The 21,916-nt window shown below is 44.2% G+C and overlaps 1 protein-coding gene across 1 annotated transcript in view; it reads right to left on the reverse strand.

Annotated features, from left to right (window-relative positions):
* The window catches only part of LOC122920495 (solute carrier family 22 member 20-like), an 87,690-nt gene that overhangs the window by 29,999 nt on the left and 35,775 nt on the right, over positions 1-21,916 (reverse strand). Inside the window, exons 3-5 of the mRNA XM_044270032.1 lie at positions 11,215-11,369; positions 7,526-7,694; positions 4,707-4,830 (exon numbers count right to left, since the gene is read on the reverse strand). Coding sequence (XP_044125967.1) covers positions 4,707-4,830; positions 7,526-7,694; positions 11,215-11,369 — 448 coding nt within the window. The remainder of the gene's footprint in view (positions 1-4,706; positions 4,831-7,525; positions 7,695-11,214; positions 11,370-21,916) is intronic.

Here is a 21,916-nt window from a genome sequence, read left to right on the forward strand (position 1 = left end):
TTCCAACCCCAGTTAGCTTGCCTGGGACTTAGTGCCTTACAGTGAAGTGACTTGAAGCTTCCCTGATTGCTGGAAGATATGGGCCTGAGTTCATGTCCGCCTGTTGTGGAAACCAAGCTCCCAACTTCCAGTTTCAGTTCACCTAGTTCTAATTTTTCATACGGTCTATCTGTAGTTCTTGTTCTTGCGTACCACCTGCCCTTTTCTCAATCTGCAGGGGTTAACCCGGTACTACCTCTGGGTCACCTTTCCCCTGTGTGATGGCCAGTAAATGGCCCGCTATAGCTCTGCGGGACCCCCCACCTGACAGACCCCGGCTGGTAGCCGTAATGAGAAAGGGTCGCACAGTCGGGTGCTCAGTAGAGCTCTCTCTGCAATATGTCTTTGCACTATTATGTACCTCACCTGTTTGTCTCCCCTCCTTCCCTTGTGTGTCCCCCTCCCCCCTCCACCACCACCAGATGTCATATATTGCATTGTCTGATGCTTATTGTCCACTTTTTATTTCAGAATGTCGTCTATTGTGATTTCGTCCTTTAACGCCCGGGGAATGAACGAGCCTTGCAAGCGGTCCCAAATCCTGGCCCTTTTACAGAGGGATAAAGTGTCTATAGCCTTCTTTCAGGAAACCCACTTCCGAGAGGGTAAGACCCCCAAATTACCCCCCAAAAGGTTTTCCCAATGGTTCCACAGCACTTATAGTTCGGCTAGCAGGGGTGTCAGCATAGCGATCCACAAGCAGCTCCCCTTTAAGCACTCTGCCGTCTCTGCAGACCCTGAGGGTCGTTACCTGTTTGTTAAGGGCACTATCGCTGACACTCCTGTTACCCTGGCAACTGTATATGCCCCCAACAGAGGACAGGTTGCTTGGCTCGTTCAGACCCTTGGCTTACTGTCCTCCTTCAAGGAGGGAATGGTTATATTAGGAGGCGATTTTAATGCTACCCTTGAACCTGCGTTAGACTCTTCATCTGGGAAATCTGCCATTACACACGTTCGCTTAAGACGTCTTAAACGCGCCTTCCAGAGGTTGGGTGTTCTAGATATATGGCGGACCACTAACCCCACTGGTAGGGATTTTTCCTTTTACTCAGCAGCTAAATTGTCCTATCATAGACTAGACTATTTATTCCTATCTAAGTCCTTTGCTCACAGGGCTACCGGTTCTCACATAGGGAACATCACCCTGTCTGACCATGCCCCTGTATTCCTGAGTATTTCTCTGCAGGACCTCCCAAAGAGGGAATGGAACTGGCGTATAAACGAGACCATTATTTCGGATCCCTCCCATGCTGCTAAACTCTCCTCTATCATAACTGATTTTTTCACAGCTAACGCTTCAGGCCCTGATGCACCCTCCCCTTCCATTATTTGGGAAACCCATAAAGCGGTCCTGAGAGGGGAACTAATAGCCTTAGGTGCCCATATTAAAAGACAACGGAGTCAGGCTATGGCGACACTTCTCTCTCAGATTCAGGCTCTGGAGCTATCACATAAAACCTCCCAAGCTCTTAGCTGTGCCTCAGAGCTTGCAGAAGCCCGCACTAAGCTCAAAAACCTGATGAATGTCACATCAGCCAAGCTGCTACTCAGAGCCAAATTCCGTTCATATGCCCACGGAGACAAAGGAAATAGGTTAATGTCCGCCCTAGTGAAGAAGCAGAAAACTGATTCCTTTATCGCTGCAGTTAAGGACAAAAATGGCGCTTTGCATAAGAGTACTCCGGACATTGCAAAGTCCTTTTGTGCCTTCTATAGAGACCTATATAATCTTAAAACACCAGACGATTTATCGCCAGAACAGCTAGGAGAAGCAACGGAGAAATTTCTCTCCTCCCTACAATTACCTGCTATCTCCCCAGCTCAGTCAGCCCAGCTATTATCTCCCATCACGGACACTGAAATTAGTAAGGTGCTCTCCTCCATACCCTCAGGGAAAAGCCCAGGCCCCGATGGTTTCACCATTTCTTACTATAAAACCTTTAAGCATATTCTAATCCCCAGGTTTAACACCCTGTGTAACTATCTACTTCAAGGAGGTATCCTCCCGCCCCAGTCGCTTTCAGCCCACATCACGGTAATTCACAAGGAAAATAAAGACCCCCTAAATTGTGGGAGTTACCGCCCAATTTCGCTTCTAAATACGGACGTGAAGTGGTGGGCCAAGATCCTGGCTCAGCGGATTCAGGCGGTTCTCCCTGGCATTATCAACGAAGAGCAGGTGGGATTTGTTTCTGGCAGACAGGGGAGTGAGAATATGGTCCGTGTCATACAATTGATTACACATGCCCGGAAGCACTCGATACTGCTAGCCTTGCTTAGTACTGACGCAGAGAAGGCTTTCGACAGGATTAGTTGGCAATTCATGTCACGTGCATTGTCGAAATTTGGCCTTCCGGATCAGTTCATCCAATCTATCTTCTCGCTGTACTCGCTCCCTTCTGCCAGAATACGTATTAATGGGACACTCTCCCCATCCTTTCCTATCACCAATGGGACGCGACAGGGCTGCCCACTCTCACCTGCTCTCTTTGTTATTGTCATGGAGACCCTGCTGGCCAAGATCAGGCAGGACCCGGACATTCTAGGTATCACTTTAGGGTCGCAGGCTCATCGGACGGCTGCTTTTGCAGACGATCTTTTAGTCATAACGTCCAATCCCTTAACTTCTTTCCCCAGACTTCAGGCCCTTTTTGAAGAATACGGTAAGGTCTCAAACTTTAAGATTAATTATACAAAGTCACAGGCCCTGAATATCACCTGCCCACCTTCTACTGTTGAGACGCTTAAAAGTTCCACTGCTTTTTCGTGGGCCTCCAAGTCAATCCCATTCCTAATATCTCAGCTAATCCAGAGGAGCTCTTTGAGCTGAACCAGGCCCCCCTGCTAAAATCCATTAAATCTCACCTACACTCCCTAAAACTGCCGTTTATCTCATGGATCGGCAGGAAGAACTACATTAAAGCTTTTATAGTCCCCAGACTGCTCTATCTCATCCAAACACTCCCTATTTGGCTACCCCATTCCTTCTTTGTGGAGGTCCGCAGAATCTTCTCGGCATTTGTGTGGGCAGGCAGTTCCCCTAGACTGGCTTATGCCACTCTCACCCGGGAGAGGAGGGAGAGGAGGTTGGGAGCTTTGGCCTACCTGACATGTACCTTTATTATAGAGCAGCACTGCTGAATAGAGCTTTGAGCCTCTTGTCTTGGCGCCCCCCCGGCCTTGTCTCCCGACTGGAGTGTGATATGCTCTCATACAACGACAAGCTAGTTCTGTGGGGTCTACGCAAATGCACCGCCAACAATAAGTTCATATCGCCCTTATGGAAAGGTTTATTACTGGAGTGGTCCAAATTATATAGATCTTCCTCCCTCCAGTTTCCCAGTGTGCATCTCCCCTTACACTTGCTACAGGCATATATTCACCCAACCACCTCTAGGCCATCAGGAATCTGGGCATTGCTCTCTGGCTCCAAACTACAAGACGTCATGACTGAGACGGGTGCTTTAGACTGGAGCAAAACGGACGCAATTCCGAGAGTCCAGGAGGCCTCTTTCCTAGCGGCCATGGCCTTTAAAAAAGACTTGGCGCGCTTGACAACGCTCCCCAGGCCTACTACTGACCCCTCGTGGATAGAAGGGAAGCTCTCTACCGCACTTCGCCCTAAGAAACCTCTCTCCACATTTTACAGGGAGCTGCTCTCCTCTGCACCTCCAGATCTGTGGTTCCTAGCGGCCTGGGAAAAAGAGCTGTCTATGTCTCTATCGGACCCTGAAAAGGCGTTTATCCTCACACACTCGCACGGATTCAACCGTTGCATCAGGATTCAAGCTAACTCTTATAAATTACTCACAAGATGGTACAAAACGCCAGAATTCCTTCATAAGCTCAATCCCGCTATCCCAGACAGTTGCTGGAGGTGTGGAGTAGGGCCCGGCTCTTTATCACATATTTGGTGGAATTGTGAGAAAATTAAACCTTTTTGGGCAGAAGTGGTTACAACTATGAATAAGATATGTAACACCCAGGTCAGGTTAGATGCAAAGCTTCTATTACTTTGGTGCCCTAATAGCACGCTGACCCCTTCTAAGTTTAGCCTACCAACCATGCTTATAACAGCAGCCCGACTACTGGTCCCTCTCATCTGGAAGAACGATGCGGCCCCTTCGGTCGTGATGTGGACCGAAAAAATTGACCAATTATACCGGTTTGAAGAACTGGCCCACTGGGAAGGTCATTCTAGAGCGACATTTGAAAAAATATGGCTCCCCTGGAAACGATTCCGCAAGTTCTGAGCTTTGATTTACTAGACGGAAAGATACAAGATTGACATCTGCTCTACCCTTCCCTTCCCTCCCTTAGTTCTACCCTTCCTTTGTCTTGTCGTGTTCTCCCCACCATATATCTGTTTCGCAAATTGATTGTGTTTCGTGTTATGTATGCCACCATTTGAGATGTAGTGTACTTGCTGATTAATTAATTTTCCAGCTGCGTCTGGTCCACGTGATGTATGTTATTTTACATAACTTTGTGCATTACTTCAATAAAAAGAAATTTGACAAAACATATCTGACTCTCACCTACCATGGAATCTTTCAAAAGAAACCTGAAACCCACCTTTTCAGACAAGCCTAAACCTACAGATTAGGTAACCCTTGTTTTAGATAATTCTATGCTAAAAATAAATAAAAGTACTGGATTGTTACCTTCTCTGAAAGCTTTTCCCCCTCTTCTCTCTTTCCATTAATCCAAGCTACTCTTTGCAGATTTCTAAGTGCCTGATGGGTACGGCCATTTATGATTAGCCAGCGGGCAGATTCGGGAACACACCTGCAGCACACACACAATAATTTTAAACTCAGGATCAATGTGACGAAGAGGATATGGTTAAGAGACAACCTGGAACATCGGGAAGATCATCAACTCTTTAGTGGTGTAATGTACAGTACAGACCAAAAGTTTGGACACACCTTCTCATTCAAAGAGTTTTCTTTATTTTCATGACTATGAAAATTGTAGATTCACACTGAAGGCATCAAAACTATGAATTAACACATGTGGAATTATATACATAACAAAAAAATGTGAAACAACTGAAAATATGTCATATTCTAGGTTCTTCTAAGTAGCCACCTTTTGCTTTGATTACTGCTTTGCACACTCTTGGCATTCTCTTGATGAGCTTCAAGAGGTAGTCACCTGAAATGGTCTTCCAATAGTTTTGAAGGAGTTCCCAGAGATGCTTAGCACTTGTTGGCCCTTTTGCCTTGACTCTGCGGTCCAGCTCACCCTAAACATCTCGATTGGGTTCAGGTCCGGTGACTGTGGAGGCCAGGTTATCTGGCGCAGCACCCCATCACTCTCTTTCATGGTCAAATAGCCCTTACACAGCCTGGAGGTGTGTTTTGGGGTCATTGTCCTGTTGAAAAATGGTCCAACTAAACGCAAACCGGATGGAATAGCATGCCGCTGCAAGATGCTGTGGTAGCCATGCTGGTTCAGTATGCGTTCAATTTTGAATAAATCCCCAACAGTGTCACCAGCAAAGCACCCCCACACCATCACACCTCCTCCTCCATGCTTCACGGTGGGAACCAGGCATGTAGAGTCCATCCGTTCACCTTTTCTGCGTCGCACAAAGACACGGTGGTTGGAACCAAAGATCTCAAATTTGGACTCATCAGACCAAAGCACAGATTTCCACTGGTCTAATGTCCATTCCTTGTGTTCTGTAGCCCAAACAAGTCTCTTCTGCTTGTTGCCTGTCCTTAGTAGTGGTTTCCTAGCAGATATTCTACCATGAATGCCTGATTCACACAGTCTCTTCTTAACAGTTGTTCTAGAGATGTGTCTGCTGCTAGAACTCTGTGTGGCATTGACCTGGTCTCTAATCTGAGCTGCTGTTAACCTGCGATTTCTGAGGCTGGTGACTCGGATGAACTTATCCTCCGCAGCAGAGGTGACTCTTGGTCTTCCTTTCCTGGGGCGGTCCGCATGTGAGCCAGTTTCTTTGTAGCGCTTGATGGTTTTTGTGACTCACTTGGGGACACTTTCAAAGTTTTACCAATTTTTCGGACTAACTGACCTTCATTTCTTAAAGTAATGATGGCCACTCGTTTTTCTTTACTTAGCTGTTTTTTTCTTGCCATAATACAAATTCTAACAGTCTATTCAGTAGGACTATCAACTGTGTATCCACCTGACTTCTCCACAACGCAGCTTATGGTCCCAACCCCATTTATAAGGCAAGAAATCGCACTTATTAAACCTGACAGGGCACACCTGTGAAGTGAAACCCATTTCAGGTGACTACCTCTTGAAGCTCATCAAGAGAATGCCAAGAGTGTGCAAAGCAGTAATCAAAGAAAAAGGTGGCTACTTTGAAGAACCTAGAATATGACATATTTTCAGTTGTTTCACACTTTTTTGTTATGTATATAATTCCACACGTGTTAATTCATAGTTTTGATGCCTTCAGTGTGAATCTACAATTTTCATAGTCATGAAAATAAAGAAAACTCTTTGAATGAGAAGGTGTGTCCAAACTTTTGGTCTGTACTGTATATTAAAAAGAAATGTTTAAAATATCATCTTAAGACTCTGTTCACATCTGCATTGTGTTTTCCTTTACATATTAAAAATATGATGAACCGTCACATCCCCTGTACAGCAGAAAACAGCGATTCTCGACTTATAATGGACGTGTCTGCTTCTGCCGTGGTTTGTCACTTTATTGGAAAAAATAACAATGCATGCTTGAACATAGCCTCAGTATTATCCCCAATAAGAGTAACCTCACAATGACAACTCCTTAGCTGTATATGGGCATATAGATGGCTAAGGGTGCACTCACACGTCGGCAAAGCGCGATTCTGCAAAAAATACGGATGATGTCCATGTTGAATCCATTTTTTGTGGACCCATTGTAACAATGCCTATTCTTGTCTGCAAACCAGACAAGAATAGGCATTGGAACAGACATACAGATGCCGACAGCACAGTGTGCTGTCCACATTTTTGTGGCCTCATGCGGACCAAAAATGCGGTCATATGAATGAGGCTTTACAGTGGGGTTAGGAGCCTCCATCACAGATTTCACAGTTTTGACGGAATAAGCTCTGCATCGTCCAGTTTTTTTTTTCCCCCATTGAAACTAATAAAACACTTTAATGACTTAAAATGGGGTCCATTGTTATCCACTGTAGTCCATTGGTTGCCATTGGTGTCCACTGTGTGGCACAGGGAGCGAGGACCAGAACATAGCGCAGAAAAATGTTCCTTTGTTATTTAATATATTTATGGGAAAACAGGAAAGTTTTATTACAACTCGGACAACCCCTTTAATCTTGGTGGCTGAAAATGTGGCATTATCTCATTTTATCCATTCAAGTGAATCGGCTACTATGTAATACATGACTAAGTTAATTAATCTAAAGTGGGAGCTGCACATTCTTCTCACCTTCTTGTTTGCACATCTTTACTAGGAAAAATGACAGCCTCCCATTTACTGAATATACAGCCTTACCATGAAGTTAAGAAGAAGATGTAATATGGTGCAGAAACACTAAACTGAAGCCATCGCCAGTCTCGAATCCCATATGCAATTCCTGCCAAAATCAGCTGTCCGCATGTAAAACCATAAGCAAACAGCGTACCAACCAAAGTTCGTCCTTTGGGTGCCGTCCATTCTAGATCTGCAATAGAGAATGAACTGGTTATACTTAATTTCCTACTTATATACAGTGAAGAAAATAAGTATTAGATACAAAAGAAAAACAGAACTGAATATTAGGCATAGAAACCTTTCTTTGCAATTACAGAGGTCAGACGTTTCCTGTAGTTCTTGATCAAGTTTGCACACACTGCAGCAGGCATTTTGGCCCACTCCTCCATACCTGTCTTCTCCAGATCTTTCAGGTTTCTGGGCTGTCACTGGGCTACATTGAGTTTTAGCACCCTACAAAGATTTTCAATTGGCTTCAGGTCTGGAGACTGGATAGACAACTCTAAGACCTTGAAATGCTTCTTACGGAGCCACTTCTTTGTTGTCTTGTCTGTGTTTTGGGTCATTGTCATGCTGGAAGACCCAGCCACGACCCATCTTCCATCCTCTTACTGAGAGAAGGAGGTTGTTGGCTAAAATCTCGCGATACATGGCCCCATCCATCCTCCCTTCAATACGGTGCAGTCATACTGTCCCCTTTGCAGAAAAGCATCCCCAAATTATGATGTTTCCACCCCCATGCTTCACGGTTTGGACGGTGTTGATGGGTTGCACTAATTCTTCTTCTTCCTCCAAACACGGCGAGTAGAGTTGATACCAAAACATTCTATTTTGGTCGCATCTGACCACATAACCTTCTCCCATTCCTCCTCTGGATCATCCAGATGGTCATTGTGAACTTCAAATGTGCTGGCATGAGCAGGGGGACCTTGAGTGCCCTGCAGGATTTTAATCCATGACGGCGTAGTGTGTTACAGTAACTAACAGAGAATGTGGTGCCAACAATCTTCAGGTCATTGACCAGGTCCTCCCGTGTGGTTCTGGGCTGATTCCTGACCTTTCTCTGAATCATCCTTACCCCATGAGGCAAGATCTTGCATGGAGCCCCAGACTGAGGAAGATTGACAGTCATCTTGTGTTTCTTCCATTTTCTAATAATTGCACCAACAGTTGTTGCCTTCTCGCCAATCTGCTTTTGGATTGGTTTAGTCAAAGTCCTAATTTAAACCTCAAAAGAGAACAGGACATGAAATGATGAGTGATAAGTTACGGGACAAGCTACCTTAGTTTCCAGGGTAGCAGCAATGACAGGGGAGGCCCCCCAACCGAAAGGAGCAGATACAGACATGCTTGAACGCCAGTTACAGTAAAGCCTTATTCACACTACAGTGAATCAGCGTGCTGTCTGTGTTTATTCAGATGTCCAGAGAGATCCACAACATCAGTCCATTTAGTGGACTAAATACGCCCATTGAGGTCTATCAGTCTGTGAAAACTAAAGACCGAACATACAGACGTGGACAAAATTGTTGGTACCCTTTGGTCAATGAAAGAAAAAGTCACAATGGTCACAGAAATAACTTTAATCTGACAAAAGTAATAATAAATTAAAATTCTATAAATGTTAACCAATGAAAGTCAGACATTGTTTTTCAACCATGCTTCAACAGAATTATGTAAAAAAATAAACTCATGAAACAGGCATGGACAAAAATGATGGTACCCCTAGAAAACACAGAACATAATGTGACCAAAGGGACATGTTAATTCAAGGTGTGTCCACTAATTAGCATCACAGGTGTCTACAACCTTGTAATCAGCCATTGGGCCTATATATATGGCTCCAGGTAATCACTGTGTTGTTTGGTGATATGGTGTGTACCACACTCGACATGGACCAGAGGAAGCAAAGGAAAGAGCTGTCTCAAGAGATCAGAAAGAAAATTATAGACAAGCATGTTAAAGGTAAAGGCTATAAGACCATCTCCAAGCAACTAGATGTTCCTGTGAGTACAGTTGCACATATTATTCATAAGTTTAAGATCCATGGGACTGTAGCCAACCTCCCTGGACGTGGCCGCAGGAGGAAAATTGATGACAAATCTAAGAGACGGATAATCCGAATGGTAACAAAAGAGCCTAGAAAGACTTCTAAAGAGATTCAAGGTGAACTTCATGCTCAAGGAACATCAGTGTCAGATCGCACCATCCGTCGTTGTTTGAGCCAAAGTGGACTACATGGGAGACGACCAAGGAGGACACCATTGTTGAAAACGAATCATAAAAAAGCAAGACTGGAATATGCCAAACTACATGTTGACAAGCCACAAAGCTTCTGGGAGAATGTCCTGTGGACAGATGAGACAAAAATCGAAGTTTTTGCCAAGGCACATCAGCTGTATGTTCACAGACGAAAAAATGAAGCATATCAAGAAAAGAACACTGTCCCTACTGTGAAACATGGAGGAGGCTCTGTTATGTTCTGGGGCTGCTTTGCTGCGTCTGGCACAGGGTGTCTTGAATCTGTGCAGGGTACAATGAAATCTCAAGACTATCAAGGAATTCTAGAGAGAAATGTACTAGCCAGTGTCAGAAAGCTTGGTCTCAGTCGCAGGTCATGGGTCTTGCAACAGGACAATGACCCAAAACACACCGCTAAAAACACCCAAGAATGGCTAAGAGGAAAAAATTGGACTATTCTAAAGTGGCCTTCTATGAGCCCTGACCTCAATCCTATTGAGCATCTTTGGAAGGAGCTGAAACATGCAGTCTGGAAAAGGCACCCTTCAAACCGGACACAACTGGAGCAGTTTGCTCATGAGGAGTGGGCCAAAATACCTGCTGAGAGGTGCAGATGTCTCATTGACAGTTACAGGAAGCGTTTGATTGCAGTGATTGCCTCAAAAGGTTGCGCAACAAAATATTAAGTTAGGGGTACCATCATTTTTGTCCATGCCTGTTTCATGAGTTTATTTTTTTACATAATTCTGTTGAAGCATGGTTGAAAAACAATGTCTGACTTTCATTGGTTAACATTTATAGAATTTTAATTTATTATTACTTTTGTCAGATTAAAGTTATTTCTGTGACCATTGTGACTTTTTCTTTCATTGACCAAAGGGTACCAACAATTTTGTCCACGTCTGTAGATACCATCCATGTTCTGTCCATTTTTCATGTTTTGGAAAAAAAAAATTACTAACCATGTTGATACATTCTGAACTTGATCTTTGCAGATGAAAAGAAGTTCAAGTATATGCAAATACAAAAAACACACACAAAAAAGTGGAAGTGTCACCATAGATCTTTTAATGGGGGACAAAATACAAATAAAAGAAGGAAAAAAGGAGGTCTCTCCCCAAGGAGAGATAGTACCCCCCCAAATCTTGACTTAGGCCTCTCACCCAGTTAAGACAGTACTCTCTGCTCTGCACTGATGAGGGGCAATCACCCTAAAACATCTGTCTGCAGATGAGGTGCTGGCTTAATTACTATCCAAGTCATGTCTCAAGGCCTATTTAAAGGGTTGAGCATTGACTTATAGGAGAGCTGCCTTAGATCTGGTGGCATTGAAGAAAAAAAAATGGCAGTTAAGCTTTAATAAATGAATACTGCATAAAATATAATAATGACAACCTTCAAATATAGAAAATTGCTGGCACTTAAAACGTTTCCATGTGGTATGACAGGTAAGAAAGCTGTTCACATACTCAAAGAGATGGTATTGAGAACAATTCCAGAGAAAGCCATCCCGCTCAAGCACCGGAAGACACAGTAAGTCACAAAACCGGGAAGAAAGGCTGCACATGTGCCAGATACAGCCATCATCAGGCACGAACTGGTCAGAATGGATTTACGTCCAAACCTAATAAAGAGAAAATCAATATGTATTATATCAATGTATCAACAGGACAAACGTCTCTTTTATCTGTGCTTTGCCACAACGACTTTATTCTTATTTATTGGTTTATTTGTAATTCAGTGCGATTATCGCTAGATACAGTGCTTAGCTATTGGTACCTATAGTCTCCATAAGGCCACATTCACACTCCCATATGTTCTAGCTTCAAGAAGACAGTCCCAGATTGTGCCACTGTCCAAGGATGGTCGGCTGCTGTTCCTGAAGAAGTCATTTGTCATAGAACACTTCTTTTGGTAACTTTCCTCCCGTGCTAAACATAGGGATGTAGTGGAGGTATTCTGGGCATGTAGATTGTCACAGAAGCTCAGTGTCAGTCTTATGGCAAAATGTTTGATATATCTGTCCGTGGCACTACATTTTTTTTTAAGTCTCAACCTTTTTGCTGGTACTGTACACTGCTGCATATTTGCCATAAGCATATCCATAGTGTTTACTCCATCTATGGACAGCCCAGAAGAATGTTTTAGTTCTATAGCTACTCACAAATAGTGTCAGTCAGCTAAGGCTAGTTTCACACTAGCGCTTTTATATCCAGTAGGGTGTTCCGGTAGGGAACAGCCTGCCGGATCTCTTTTCATTCCAGGATTGCTGGAAGCTATAGCTTTGCGGTCCGGCCTCATTAACTATAATAGGGACTGGCTGAGATTATGCCGCAACCTGGCAAAGATGCTGAGAATCGGTCAGACGAAAACCAGTGTGCAATTTGCTGTGTTGTGGTCGAATCTCCACTGGTCCCCACTTGGGAAGGAGCCCATATACAGTTTTTTTTTGCACAGTTCCCTTCTGATGTTGTTACTATGCTACTATTGGCATGGCTGTGATTGGCCAGTGCAGCATGTGACCCAGCCTCTATTTAAGCTGGAGTCACGTAGCGCTGCACATCACTCTGCTCTGAACAGTGTAGGGAGAGGTTGCAGCTGCGACTGTTAGGGCGAGATTAGGCAGTGATTAACTCCTCCAAAACACTTAAGTCAGTGATCGATCTACAGCTGTGGATCATTGAACTGCTGCTATTCAATTGCTCACTGTTTTTAGGCTGCCCAGAGCGTTTCTCAGTCACTTTTTTCTGGGGTGATCGGCGGCCATTTTGTGTCTTGTGGTGCGCCAGCACAAGCTGTCACCAAGTGCATTTAACCATCAATAGTGTGGTTATTTTTTGGCTATATCCTACATCAGGGGCAAGCTGTCACCAAGTGCATTTAACCATCAATAGTGTGGTTATTTTTTGGCTATATCTGTTGTGGAATCATATATCTATATATCTAGTATCAAATGTATACTTGCTTGTATTATATCTAACAGTTTGCTTAACAAACAAAATGGCCCCTGAAGTAGCAGCCAGCTCCCTTAATAATCCCTTACTAAACACTTTATGATATTGAAATTGCTGACATAGTGCTGACATTGCTAAAGTATGGAGTGATAATGTGATACCGTGTCATGGGACTTAGTAAAGTGACAATTAGATCATCAAATTAGCCGAGTCATAAAGTTCCTCTTTTCTGCTATAAAAAATCATGTATCTGAATAAACGCAGCATCTTGCATTGACTGACTTCTCTGTGACAGTCTGTGTGTGATCTCTTTCAAGGCGTACGTATGCCAATCATTTTATATCATTCGGAGCAATACATCAACAATACATCACTGACTATTGGAGTCAGATCCAGAACCATATCAGTTGGCGCCAAACGACGTGGGGCCTGAGGATTGGACCTCCTGCTGGCGTACCCCCAGAGACTGGACCCAGAGAGACAAGCCAACGGACACCGGGACCGCGGCCCGTAATAAGAGGTGAGAAAATATATTCATCTTACCTATTCTGTGTCCCTTGGCTTAGTCTATCCATATATGTTCTAGGGAGGGGTGCACCGACAGTGAGGCATCCTCAGGGGCATGAAAGTAAGAACCCCATTGTATTGATAAGCTTGATGTATTGTGTTTTATTATTTTTTTGTGTATGGTTGGTTTCTCTGGTCTCTGGGAGAAAGGAGAGGCATAGACTGACAGAACAATAGAAGTCTCCTAAAGTGCCTACATTGAGGGGTAACCCTGGTGTGTAACCCCAAGAAATAGTAGAAGGGAAGGAGACAGCTTGCTGATAACCCAGTGGTGTGTTAATCTCAAGCTCAAGGTGTTTGTTTGTCAGTGTCTGTGCTAATCCAACTATCAGAGACAGTAAGTGAAGGCTCCAGAAAGTGTTGAAGGCTCCAGAAAGTGTTGAAGGCTCCAGAACGTGTTGTTTTGAAAAAAATGGGTAACCGAAATAGTGTCCCGAAGGGCTATTGTTCACCTGAACAGTACGTGGCGGACCGGAGAGGAAAAAGTTATGTCAAAGGATTAAGCAAGTTAGAAAAGAGTTATGGTATTGCAAAAGGAGGTGTATTGTGTTCTGCTATGTGGCAGACATTGTTGACTGAGAAAAGAGGCAAATTGAATGATGATAAGTTGATAGATACAGTCAGGGTATGGCTGGACTGTAGCAAAGAATTTGAACAGACAAAAGGAGAAGCAATGTTTGATGAAAAATCAGGACTCCATTACTATCGGCCTGGCCCAGTCTTAGTACAGGAACAGCCACCGCCCTATAACAGTGGCGCAGCTGAAAGAAAAAGGGGAAGTTGGACTTGTACACATTGTGGTCAGCAGAACCCTGCCCCCCGTGATACGTGCTTAGCCTGTGGTGCTCCACGCCCACATAATCATGCCCTTTTATAGAAAATTGGCACAAGTTTATCAAACCTACGGGTGTACTTGGTCAGACTTGCAAAGTATTGTACAAAATAAAACTGGTGAATTTTCTTCACTTATAATGGATCACATACGCCAACCAGAACTCCCTGGAGCAAATTATGACACTCGTGATTCAGAATCTGGCCGTGATTTCATTCAGCAATTATATAAGTGGGCGAAAGACAGACTAGCAGAGCAGTCCACGACCCTGCAAGACATGGTGCAGGATAAAGCAGAGTCAGTAGAAAAGTTTGTACAAAGAGTTAAACAAAACTATAAAGATATGGGATTCAGTCCAAATGAACCTGTGCACTTAAGACTCCTAGCACGGTCATTTGTAGATGGCCTTAGGCCAGATCTGAACAAAGCTCTTGTAACCTGTCGCCCAGAATGGAAATCATTAACACTGGAAATCTTAGAACAAGTTGCAAAAGGGCTGGAGAGTAGCACAAAGAAATCCCGCATATCAGTCATGGCAGTCATGACGGGAGAAGAAAGAGAGGAAAGACCCCCGCCCCGTGTCTGTTATGGGTGCGGCAAACCAGGGCACATTAAGAGAAACTGTCGCTCCAAACATCTGTGGCCAGCAGATCAGAGCCAAAGAGGAACTCCTCCTCCATGGCCAGCTCCATCCCACTAGGACGTTGGCAAACCAGTGTTGCTGGGAGGGGACACCCCGTGTATGGCAGTCTCTGCCCCTCCTGCAGGCCCCGCCCCTCGAATCACCCTCGATGTGGCAGGGAAGGAACTCTCATTCCTTGTAGACACTGGTGCAGCCCGCAGTGTGTTATGTGAGACCGCCATACTCCCTTCCTGGCTCACAGATATGCATTTACCCTGCTCTGGTTTAGAAGGGGTCACCCAGCACAACCCTCTTACTAAACCTCTCTTGATTACTCCCTCTACTAAATCCCAAAGCCAATCTCCACAGTTACATCTGCCCACTGGAGTAATGTCACAATTTGTTGTAAGCCAGACATGTCCTTATAACCTATTAGGCTCAGATTTTCTTCAGAAAATACGTGCCAACATCCAGTTCAAGGAAAATGGTACAGTTGTTTTAGGTACGGCATTGAGTCCTGAAGAAACCTGCCTCCTAATGGCATTAAAATCCCAGTCACTTGAATCACATGAACAAGGGGATTCGCTGCAAAGCATTTTGCACCTCATCCCTGATACCCTTTGGACCAAAGGTCCCCAAGACATTGGGCGTCTCAAAGTCCCACCAGTCACTGTAACCTTGAAAAATCCTAACTTACTGCCATATAAAGCACAATACCCTCTCTCCATTTCCCAGAGAGATGCTATCACCCACCAGATACAGGCTCTTCTTGCAAATGGAGCTATTAAAATTACCACCTCACCATGTAACACTCCCTTATACCCAATTAAAAAGAAGAGTGTGAAGGGACAGCCTCCTGTATATCGCATGGTACAAGACCTCAGAGCAGTTAATGAGGCTACGGTCTTTGAAACCCCCATTGTACCAAATCCCCACACTTTGCTGGCTAGCATTCCTCCTGTGGCTGCTATCTTTACTGTCATTGATCTAGCAAATGCCTTTTTCTCTGTCCCTTTACATGAAGACTCCCAATTTCTCTTTGCTTTTACACATGATGGAAAACAATACACCTGGACGGTGTTGCCTCAAGGAGCTCATAATAGTCCTTCCTGCTTTAGCAAAGCAATGGCATCCATCTTACAACCATGGCAAGCAGATCACCCAGAGGTGGAACTCTTACAATATGTGGATGATTTACTCCTCTGTGCTGACTCACACCCCGTCTGCCTGAACTCATCTGCCTCACTTCTTGCTTACCTGGCGGATGCTGGGTGCAGAGTCTCACGTTCTAAATTACAGTTGTGTCTTCCAAAAGTTGTTTTCCTAGGTCACTGCATCTCTCAAGGCAGTAAGCATCTTACGGATGCCAGAAAGAAAGCAGTCTCAGACATCCCACTGCCAGATACCCCTCACCAACTGCAAACCTTTCTGGGACTCATTTCATACTGTAGACCATGGATCCCTGATGCATCCGTTCTGATGCAGCCACTATTTGATTGCATACCCCGTATTGCTACTGTTCCTTTCCAAATGACTGCAGAAGCCATAAAAGCATTCCAATCTCTCAAACAAATCATTGTCACTGCCCCAGCTCTTGGCATCCCTAACTATCAGCTTCCCTTTCGCCTTTATGTCATGGAACGTCAGGGTCATGCCACTGGAGTTCTCACCCAGAGCCATGGGGGTCGTAGTAGACCTCTAGGCTACTTCTCAAAACGTCTAGACCCTGTAGCCAGAGCCACCCCTTCCTGTGTCAGGGCCGTTCATGCTGCTAGTTCTCTCCTGAACGCTACAGCTGACATCGTCCTGGGACACCCACTCACCATCATGGCTCCCCATGACATCTCAGCTATCCTGCAACAAACACAACCTAAACACCTCACTGCACAACGCCACCTCAGGCTCCAGTGTAGTCTGCTTCTGCCAGATAATGTCACCATCCAGAGATGCCACATCCTCAATCCTGCTGCACTCCTTCCTCTCCCAAGGGGGGAGTGTACTGCAGATGGAGATTCTGCAGATTTTATTGATCTACGTGCTGAAGAAGATCTTCAGGAAGAAGAACTATGGGCCTCAACCGACTCTCTTTACAAAGAACAAGAACATGATTGCATTACAATGATGGAAGCTGAAGTAGGAACTCCACCATCAATACAGGATACTCCTTTGCAAAACCCACACTGGACACTCTTTGTAGACGGTTCAAGGTATGCCGATGACAAAGGGAAATTCCATACAGGCATGGCAGTTACTAGTGAGTATGAAGTACTGTGTGCAAGGCAATTGCGCCCAGACCAGTCAGCACAAGAGGCTGAACTCATAGCCCTTACTGAGGCCTGCCACATAGCAAAAGACTCCACTGCTAACATCTACACAGACTCCAGATATGCTTTTGGAGTAGTTCATGATTTCGGAATAATATGGAAGGCCAGAGATTACATTACAGCAGCAGGAACCCCAATTAAACATGCTTTAGCAGTGGAGGCTTTGATGACTGCAGTACTCCTGCCCACCAAAGTAGCAGTAATCAAAGTAAAGGCACATACCCGTGCTGACACACCAGAAGCCAAAGGAAATGCATTGGCGGACCAAGCAGCCAAACAGGCAGCAATGGAAGAGGAAAGAGCACAGCCAGATAAAATCATGTTAACACAACCGAATGTCAAGCAACAAGAAATATCATGGGATCTACTGAAACAGATGCAGAAGCAAGCCACCCGCTCAGAAAAGGAAACCTGGTTAAAGGAGTCAGCCCTGGAAGAAGAATCCGGACTTTGGACACAAGGGAAGAAAGTGTGCTTGCCTAGAGCACTCTATCCTGTAATAGCCTCTGTGGCCCATGGGCCCACTCATCAATCTAAGACAATAATGAAAGAGCTCATCGATAAAATATGGGTAGCCCCAGGAATCACTCCTGTACTAGTGAAATATGTCCAGTCATGTTTAATCTGTGCCCAATGCAATCCAGGTAGGACTGAGCCCACGCCCAAAAAATGTCTCCCAAAAGCCTTATACCCCTTCCAGAGGATCCAGATTGATCATATCCAGATGCCAATGTGCCAAGGGTTTCAATACGTGTTAGTAGTGGTAGACATGTTCTCTGGGTGGCCAGAAGCCTACCCCGTCAGGAATCAGACAGCAACAACTACTGCAAAAAAATTGATACAGGAAACTGTCTGTAGGTACGGGGTACCTGAGGTCATTGAGAGTGATCAGGGCCCAGCATTCACTGCTAACCTAACCCAAGAGGTCTGGAAGATGGTAGGGTCACACCTGGCATTCCACACCCCTTACAGACCCCAAAGTAGCGGCAAAGTCGAGAGACTGAATGGGGTATTAAAGTCAAAAATGCTGAAAATGACTAGGGAGACAGGGCTCAATTGGGTTCAGTGTTTACCAATAGCACTCTTTGCAGTCAGACACACTCCCAAACCTCCCCATAAGCTGACTCCACATGAGATATTGTTTGGGTCGGGACCCCGGATGGGGCTGTACTTCCCTCAACAGTTGCAAATGCATTATGAATCTGTTGCAAAGTATGTGATAGCTTTGAGCAAACAGTTGTCTAACATCCATGTACAAGTCTTTTCTTCCATTCCAGATCCTGACTCCCTAGAAGGCAGCCACACTCTGAAACCAGGAGAGTGGGTAGTGGTCAAGAAACACGTCAGAAGTACCCTAGAACCACGCTTCGAGGGGCCTTACCAAGTACTACTGACCACTCCAACTTCTGTAAAGCTCGAAGGGAGATCCACCTGGATCCACGCCTCTCACTGCAAAAGGATAAAGAACCCGCCAGATTCAGAAATAGCAAAATGATTTTCTTTTATCTGCTAGCACTGGTGACACTCACCACCAGTGTATACATTCCTCCCCCGGCGGAAATGGATGATGACGGGTGGGACAATAAGTTTGTCAAACATCATCAAGTGTTGTATAAAAGTCTGAAGGAAGGTGATTCTGACACCACCACCTCTTCACTAAAAGATTGTTGGATATGTACACATGGCCCAGTAAATGCTAGAGCTATGCCTTATTTAGCTGTGCCCCTAACCTTCCAAGAGATAAAAGATTTGGCAGGATCAGCTGTTTTCCTTTCTAGCATAAAAGAGGTCAATACCAAAAATGGCAACAGGAAAGCTTCCCTAATAGTAGTAGCATGGGATGGGTCCCCATGGCTAATGATAAACAGAACAGGACCCTCAGCTCAGAATAGCAATATGCCCTGGAATGACTATATGTGGAGCAATGTATCCTGCTTCCCAAATTGGACCCACTGTTACTGCCTACAGGTACAAACCCATGGTATGGTTTTCAGTTCCCATAACAGATCAGGCTGTAATGATTCCAACCCAGACAGTCCAGTACAGTGCATTGGTATATATGCTGAAGCAAGTGGTGATCTGGCCTGCGCCCGGCGCAGTGTAAAGGACTTGACAATAGGGATGACTAGTAAAACCACAGAGGGTCAAGAAAAGGGTCAAAAACTAGCAGAAGGTATCAAACTAGCCCACTTAATCACTCGTTTGTTCAATAGTACAGTGGTTTCGGTCCCAAAAAAATATATACCTAGTATGTGGACACAGGGCATATAAATGGCTCCCTTCGGATTTCAAAGGTTTATGTACAATTGCTAGGCTCACACCAGCCACTTTTACACTGCCTCATGGAAAATTAAATGTCAATGCTATCCCCAAACACACCTTATATAAAAGAGCCGCAGATAACATTCCTAGACCAAATGGAAAACCCCATCTTGTAGAAATGAGTGGTGCCAACAAGTTCTTTAGTACTCTATTAATCTATCCTATGCTTACACAAACATATGACAAACTAGTAATGGCTACCGACTACTTGGATGATCAGATTTGGGAAATTATGAAACTGATGAATACATCTAATGTTGTCCAGAATCAACTCATCATAGTCACTAATCAACACACTTTAGTATTAGACTACTTGACTGCAAAGGATGGAGGTATGTGTCAGGTAGTAGGTACCGCATGCTGTCATTATATCGATCCACAAGGTAATCTACAAGTAAAAGCTGGTTTGGAAAAGATGAGTGAGATACGTGATGAATGGCTAGAGGCTCACAGTGCAGATAAGTCAACATGGTGGTCTGACACTTTCTCATTCCTTAATCCCAGTAACTGGTTCAAGGGAATTAGTGGATGGACGATGGGAATAATTCAGGGAATATTACAGATAGCCCTAATATTGATGGTAATCTACATATTTATCAAATTTGTTGTTTCCTGCATTAACCGTATCACCAACAGAAAGAAGCCTGCTGAAGAAGCCATACTACTTCTCTATGAACAAATGGCTAGCACCGCAATAGATGTGGATGTCGTCCCTGCATTCCCGACACCCCCTACATTCCCGACACCCCCGCCTTCTCCAACTCCCGCTGATGAAGCTCCTCCACCCAGACCTGAAGATCCAAGAGATGATGAGAATTAGGGACAAATGAATCCCAGGGTATTACCAGAAGTCCGCTCAATCGGGAACTTATTCACAAGGGATAAGTTGTCGCCACTGTGGGTGAAGAGGATACGAATGGTATGCCAGGGGATTCGCTAGGTTTAGGGAAAGTCTACAATCAAGTCTACAATCAAGTCTACAAGGGGGGACTGTTGTGGAATCATATATCTATATATCTAGTATCAAATGTATACTTGCTTGTATTATATCTAACAGTTTGCTTAACAAACAAAATGGCCCCTGAAGTAGCAGCCAGCTCCCTTAATAATCCCTTACTAAACACTTTATGATATTGAAATTGCTGACATAGTGCTGACATTGCTAAAGTATGGAGTGATAATGTGATACCGTGTCATGGGACTTAGTAAAGTGACAATTAGATCATCAAATTAGCCGAGTCATAAAGTTCCTCTTTTCTGCTATAAAAAATCATGTATCTGAATAAACGCAGCATCTTGCATTGACTGACTTCTCTGTGACAGTCTGTGTGTGATCTCTTTCAAGGCGTACGTATGCCAATCATTTTATATCATTCGGAGCAATACATCAACAATACATCACTGACTATTGGAGTCAGATCCAGAACCATATCATATCCTACATCAGGGGCAAGCAGCCACCAAGTGCATTTAACCATCAATAGTGTGGTTATTTTTGGGCTATATCCTACATCAGGGGCAAGCTGTCACCAAGTGCATTTAACCATCAATAGTGTGGTTATTTTTGGGCTATATCCTACATCAGGGGCAAGCTGTCACCAAGTGCATTTAACCATCAATAGTGTGGTTATTTTTTGGCTATATCCTACATCAGGGGCTTGGCTGTGCTTGCTATTTTATTGAGGGGTGAAATACAATTGCCAAAATAGCAGTACCCTAAATCTGGTGTTTCAGCTGTGGCCAGCCAATTGTAATACTGTCTGCTGTCTGGCAAAGGATATATTTTTGTTCAGGGTTGAAATACAATTCCCAACTTAGCAATTTCCTAAATTAGTGGTTTCTGCTGTATCAGGGCTACTTTAAATCTATTCATTAAAAGGGTATATTAGATTCAAGGTGCTGATAGGGTCATTCTCAATAACTTCACACACACGCTACTGTGCAATTCCAAGTCTAATTCTGTCTGTAAACCTATACCTCTCACCCAGCGCCTAAATACTAGGCCTCAAATTTATATTTATCTAAATCTGTGGTTATTGCTGAGGTTGGTCAAGTTATTTTGGGTCCGTCAAAGCACAGTTTTTGTTCTGGGTTGAAATACAATTCCCAACTTAGCAATTCTCTAAATTAGTGGTTTCTGCTGTATCAGGCCTACTTTAAATCTATCCCTAAAAGGGTATATTAGATTCAAGGTGCTGATAGGGTCATCCACAATAACTTCACACGCTACCGTGCATTTCCAAGTCTAATTCTGTCCGTAAACGTATACCTGTCATCCAGCGCCTAAATACTAGGCCTCAAATTTATATTGAGCTAAATCTGTCGTTACTGCTGTGCCTTTATTAGTGTAATACGGTACCTAAATAAATAGCCAGATAGTGTTAGGTGTCTGTAAAAAAAGGCTTGAATTTGAATTCAATAAATTGGGCCAAATAATATTTTTCTTATTGTGGTGAACGGTAACAATGAGGAAAACATCTAGTAGACGCGGACATGGTCGTGGTGGTGTTAGTGGACCCTCTGGTGCTGGGAGAGGACGTGGCCGTTCTG

Source organism: Bufo gargarizans, chromosome 10 (assembly GCF_014858855.1).
Source record: "Bufo gargarizans isolate SCDJY-AF-19 chromosome 10, ASM1485885v1, whole genome shotgun sequence".
In the NCBI taxonomy this organism is placed as follows: domain Eukaryota; kingdom Metazoa; phylum Chordata; class Amphibia; order Anura; family Bufonidae; genus Bufo; species Bufo gargarizans.